The 6,565-nt window shown below is 38.9% G+C and overlaps 1 protein-coding gene across 1 annotated transcript in view; it reads right to left on the reverse strand.

Annotated features, from left to right (window-relative positions):
• Nucleotides 1–1,601: 1,601 nt before the first annotated feature.
• The window catches only part of LOC106878630 (protein SFI1 homolog), a 21,395-nt gene continuing 16,431 nt past the window's right edge, over nt 1,602–6,565 (reverse strand). The window contains exons 9-11 of the mRNA XM_014927908.2: nt 5,594–5,729; nt 4,372–4,482; nt 1,602–1,859 (exon numbers count right to left, since the gene is read on the reverse strand). Of these exons, the coding sequence (XP_014783394.1) occupies nt 1,770–1,859; nt 4,372–4,482; nt 5,594–5,729 (337 nt within the window). The 3' untranslated portion in view covers nt 1,602–1,769. The remainder of the gene's footprint in view (nt 1,860–4,371; nt 4,483–5,593; nt 5,730–6,565) is intronic.

Below are 6,565 nucleotides of genomic sequence, written 5' to 3' on the forward strand. Positions count from 1 at the left end.
TGTGTGTGTTTATTGAGCGAAAACATCAAAAGCTCCACGAGGCTCTGGCAGGGGGTGGTGGCGACCCCTGTTGTACTCTTTCGCCCCAACTTTCTCTCACTCTTTCTTCCTGTTTCTTGAGTAACGCTGTGATGGACTGGCGTCCCGTCCAGCTGGGGGGAACACATGCGCCATAGAAACCGGGCCCATGAGCCAGGCTAGGCTTTAAAAGGGCGAAGATATATATATATATACATATATATGATGGGCTTCTTTCAGTTTCCGTCTACCAAATCCACTCACAACGCTTCGGTCGGCCCAGTGCTATAGTAGAAGACATTTGCCCAAGGTGCCACACAGTGGGACTGAACCCGGAACCATGCGGTTCATAAGCAAGCTACTTACCACACAGCCACTCCTATTATTTGTGTAATACCATTTTACACCAGACGTGTATACTGACATCATAACAATTTAATAACCACCCAATGCTCGCTTTTGATAAGTACCCCCTCTAGTTCTTGTTCTTAACTCGCTCGCGATTCAAGTTGGTGTAGGTATTCCTGTACCAGCAACGACGTCGTCTCTTTCCACTGATGAGGCCTGTCTTGACTTATCGTGTAAAAACCTGTTAATCCTCTTAGTTAATCCCCTTTCACTTTAATCGAGCACTCGGTCCCCAGTTGATAACTTAGGGCTGACTTTGAATAGGAGCAGAGGAGGATCTGCAGTGATTCAGTCAAGTTCACAACGGCACGTTTCCAACGGTTCGTCAATGACTGTTGGACAGTTAAAAACGTCTGAACAAGGACAAAAGGCCTTTTTTTTATCCAGCCCCTTCCATCTGCTAACTCAACTCAATCACAGCGTGCTTGTAGAAGGGCATGCCAGTTGCTCTGTAACATTAATGGACGTATGTTCCCAAGAATATTACTTCTTAGCCTCTTGGACACATGTGCACACATACACACACACAGACATACACACACACACACTCCCTAGCACACAGTGTGTATCAGTCACTAGGTTTCATAATATACGTCTTTCACAAGAGTCAATATAAGGGTATCTATGTTGTCTCTCAACCTGCAAGAAATAACAACCAGTTCTGCCTCAAATTTCACGCTGCTATCTTATAAATGGAAACACATCCTGGTTTATGTACTCCTAGGTGCAATTTATCTGAAATTAAGACATTATTGTCATAATTGAAACATTTTTAGTCATATCTCCTAATACTGGCTTCTCTTAGAGTTAAACAGCAACATATCTTAAAATAATGCTTTCTTTATTTACCATCAAGGGTTCACCAAAAATATTGGGGACGGTACAGGATAAAATAATGTGGGGTTACATAAACAGAAGTGTGTAAACAGTGAAAACGATAATATAAATTCTAACAACGAAAAATTCCCCCAAAGCGGGAGACTTCATAGGGCTGCTTGTGGAGACTCAACAGCACTGTGGTCGCTCTGACCACTGGGGTATGTTTCCTCTTCACATCATCTTCCTTCGAGCTACAGACATAATTGGAGTGGGGCCATTCACTCTTACCGCATTCATTCCACCCTTTGATAAAATTGCCGAGCAATAACAAAAAAAGTAACAAAAAACTGCAGGAATTGTGGGATAGATATTTTATTAACAAAAAAAGAAGTGACAAATATTCCTCAAAAACTGTGTAACAATCTGAAATTCACAGCCATGAAAGAAGCAAAAGAGCCATATTCCAAGAATGGCATCCGGCAGCAGCCGAAGTATTTCGGTGTGTTGGCAGTCTCGGCAAAGAATTAATGATTCAACTGTTGCAGGATGCTGGAAGGGAAACAATCGTAGCGTCTGTTCTTGCAAACACAGAGTTGATGCCATGCATGGAAGATCTGTTGGTAGACAGAGGGTAACTGCAAAATTTATAAAATACACACACACACACACACACACACACACACACACACATATATATATATATACACATAAATACCTGAGTACATACATGTATACACACACACAAATACAGGGAAACAATGTATATGGTGCACACACAAACATAATATATAAACACAGCCTTGGTTGTGTGGTAAGAAGTTTGTTTCCCAACTAACATGATTCCGGGTTCAGTCCCACTGCATGGTACCTTAGGCAAATATCTTCTACTATAGCCCCGAGCCAACCAAAACCTGGTAAGTGGATTTGGTACACTGAAACTGAAAGAAGCCCTCATATATATTTATTCACATCCAAAACTTTAATTAAAACGCTTTCTACAGCATATATAACAATGACCAACATATGTTTCTACTGCAGCAACTGCACATTGCTCTATATGCAATTATGCAGCCTAGTTGCTGCAATTTCATCAATTATCCACCAGGATAATTTATCCCTCATATATATGTATATATATATATATATATATATATATATATATATATATATATATATACCATCCGAACATGGCCGATGCCAGCGCTGCTTTGACTGGCTTCCATGCCAGTGACACCTAAAAAGCACCAACCAATCATGGTCTTTGCCAGCCCCCTCTGGCCCCTGTGCCAGTGGCACATAAAAAGCACCCACTACACTCTCAGAGTGGTTGGCCTTAGGAAGGGCATCCAACTGTAGAAACACTGCCAGATCAGACTGGAGCCTGGTGCAGCCTCCTCTACCCCAGTCGAACCGTCCAACCCATGCCAGCATGGAAAACAGACGTCAAACAATGATGATGATGATGATATATATATGTATATGTATGTATGCATGATCATTGCTGATAAGTTGAGTTATAACTGACTCTACCAACATGAGATCGACATTGACTCATGAGGCCCGTGAAAGATTTCAGTGTTTGCCGTTAAAATTCACGTTTTGGGGCCTGATGCTTAGGCCTGTCAGATGGAAGATCATTATGCTTTTTGAAATGTTTGTGAGTTTCTGGCAGACTTTGCCACATACATCACAGGTAAGCAGGTCTGCAATAACGAATTGAACATAATCTGTTTTTAGGTTGTCTATGTGGTTCCAGAGATGGTTTTGAAGTCCTGCGTTTGGCAAACATATTTGGTCACACTCATAGCAAACAAACTGAGGACCAGCTAATTCGGCTTCCTCTCTTTACTGGCAGCTTTTTTGGTCTTTGTCCAGCTTAATAATTACTTAGCATATAATGAGCAATACCCTTCGTATATTTGTTTTCTCCACTTGTTTCTGTTGCCAGTTTTTATTTCCTATTGCTATCTCATCTGGAGAAATAACAAACCAATAAAGTAAACTATCTCTGCTGTTTCTCAACTGAATGAAAACAATTCACTCCCTGCGTATGTTGATTAAAACAGGTGCATAAAAGGGACAATGGTCAAAAGTTATGAACATTACAACTAAGATGAGAACATTGGTCAAGAATTCAGTTCTATATTTAAGAGATGAGGAATTATGTACATTATTTACATTATTTACATTTGACGGATATTTGTCCTCATCTTGTTTGTTGTTAACACATTTCAGCTGATATACCCTCCGACCTTCATCAGGTGTCTTGGGGAAATTTCGAACCTGGGTTCTCATTCCTAAGGTATTCTTCAATGTTGTTGTTGTTATTATTATTATTATTATTATTATTATTATTATTATTATTATTATTATTGTTCAGGTCACTGCTTGGAATCGAACTCGGAATCTTGAGGTTAGTAGCTCTTAACCACTACGCCATAAGCCTGTGGGCTTAACCACTATGCCATAGCCCACGGGCATATGGTGTAGTGGTTAAGAGCGCGGGCTACTAACCCCAAGATTCCGAGTTTGATTCCAAGCAGTGACCTGAACAATAATAATGATAATAATAATAATAATAATAATAATAACAACAACAACATTGAAGAATACCTTAGGAATGAGAACCAAGGTTCGAAATTTTCCCAAGACACCTGATGAAGGCTGGAGGGTATATCAGCCAAAACGGTGTGTTATCAAGAAACAAGATGAGGACAAATATCCGTCAAATGTACATAATGTAAATAATGTACATAATTCCTCATCTCTTAAATATAGAACTTGGGTTCTCATTCCTAAGGTATTTTTCAATGTTGTTATTATTATTATTATTATTATTATTATTATTATTATTATTCAGGTCACTGCCTGGAATCGAACTTGGAATCTTGGGGTTAGTAGACCACACTCTTAACCACTACACCATATGCCTTATGAAGTCTGGAGGATATATCAGCCAAAACATTGTGTTAACAACAAACAAATATCTGTCAAATGTAAATAATGTGGTCAAGAATTGTTTGAAACAGTTACTCAAAAGTCACTCCAATGCATATATCTGGTTTTGAAAATAAGCTTTTCATTATGACGATTTCTCATCTTAGAAATTTAAACCAAAATTCTTACTTGAATTTGACGCTGTTTTGTAAATTCTTTAACAATTTTCATTGAGCATATCTCTCTGAGGTAAGTATGGCGCCAATTAACCCATATTCTTTTATAAATTTGCTTTTCATTCTGGAGAAAATAAAACAAAATAAATAATTATAATTAAAATTAAAGCACATGTAGCCCTGGTGGTATTTATTGTAAGGAATAATGCCTTCTAGAAAAATCCTAAATCATGGCAGGGTGAGAAGTTAGAAGGAAGATGCAATGAAAATACATATTTAATATTCTTTTTCTACTCATTCCAAAAATCCTGAATATTTTGGGCCTGACTGTTTTGTACAAAAGATATGGCATTTTAAAGCGAGAACGGTTCATGTTACTGAGGGTGCCCTAGGTATGAGAAAAGGATGTCAAAAACATCTAGATAAGATCCCAGAAGAACCACATCTCAGAGAAATCCAAAAGATTGTGCTGACAAATACTGCCCACATCCTTAGAAAAACCCTACCCATTTAAATATCTGTGTAGTATTACATGAAGATAGTGTGCAACTGCCCCTGCCACTTCCCATCCCCAAGCTTTCAGTCAAACTGTAACATTTCTTATCCTTCACTCGCTCTAGGATATTGGGTGTGTCTCAGCAAGTGGTTGTAACAAACATGCAAATTAAAAGTAAATAATAATGATAATTATTATAATAATATTGACATGAGAGCAGAGCAAGACCAAACACTTCTCTGTTGGGGATAGCCAGGATTTTGAGATTGGTCCTTGGATGTTGAATGTCTCCCATGGTAATTACCAACCAAGTATCAAAGCTTATAATGTGCGGAAAGAGACGACAGCCTGAAGCAAACAGCTTCTTATCCCCAGAAAGAGGCTATCCACCTCACAGAAGACAGTGTCAGAAATATGAATAAAAAGATATGTAATTGGAAAGCAGCAGAACCTGATGGTGTGCAGGGATTTGGGATAAAAAAAGTTCAGTTGTTGACATAAATTATTTCATCGACCCTGAAAGGATGAAAGGCAAAATCGACCTCAGATGAATTTGAACTCAGAACATAGCAACTGGTGAAATACTGTTAAGCATTTTGTCCCACTAACGATTATGCGAGTTGGCCGTCTTAATAATAATAATAACAACAACAAGAATAATAATAATAATAATAATAATAATAAGAAGAAGAAGAAGAAGAAGAAGAATGATAATAATAATGATAATAATAATAGTTACCCAGAATATTGCTGTAGAAATCAAATCCACTCGGTATTTCCATCGTTGGCAATATTTGTAACTGAGCCTGAACTGGCGTCTGGCTATATTCTGCGACACAAGGATTTCATTGTGCCAGACGTGGAATACTTGAAGACTTGAAGTAGGGAAGAAGAAGATAAAAACCAAGGGTCAATATGAATAATCTTTTTTAATCTTTAAATTGTTTTAGCTTCAAAGTTGCGATCATGCTGGGGCACCACTGTTGATAATCATTCCCTTGCAGGGGGGGAACATGAACCCATGACCCTCAGATTAAAAGTCTGATGCTCTACCGACTGAAGTTAATGTTCTTGCTCTCATTACTGTCGTAGCTAGAGCTGCAAGGGCTGCACCCTTGATATTTTTTTGAGGGCCTCAGAAATTATGAATGCATGTGGCCTAGTGGTTATAGTGTTGCACTGACGATTGCAAGGTTGTGGTTTCGATCCCCAGTGGCAGTCTTTCTGTCCAGCTTAAAGCGTATGTATTGTTAGAACACCAAATACTGTGCAATTTACCTAGAGAGAACCACTCATATGAACACCTGGTCACCATGCACTCAAATGTATAGCCACTCCTATACATATATGTATATATGTATAGGAGTGGCTGTGTGATAAGTAGCTTGGCACCTTGGGCAAGTATTTTCTACTATAGCCTCGGGCCGACCAAAGCCTTGTGAGTAGATTTGGTAGACGGAAACTGAAAGAAGCCTGTCGTATATATGTATATGTATATATATGTGTGTTTGTGTGTCTGTGTCTGCCCACCCCCAACATCGCTTGACAATCGATGCTGGTGTGTTTACGTCCCTGTAACTTAGTGGTTCGGCAAAAGAGACCGATAGAATAAGTACTAGGCTTACAAAGAATAAGTCCTGGGGTCGATTTGCTCGACTAAAGGCAGTGCTCCAGCATGGCCACAGTCAAATGACTGAAACAAGTAAAAGAT

This window comes from Octopus bimaculoides, chromosome 26 (assembly GCF_001194135.2).
Source record: "Octopus bimaculoides isolate UCB-OBI-ISO-001 chromosome 26, ASM119413v2, whole genome shotgun sequence".
NCBI classification, from domain to species: domain Eukaryota; kingdom Metazoa; phylum Mollusca; class Cephalopoda; order Octopoda; family Octopodidae; genus Octopus; species Octopus bimaculoides.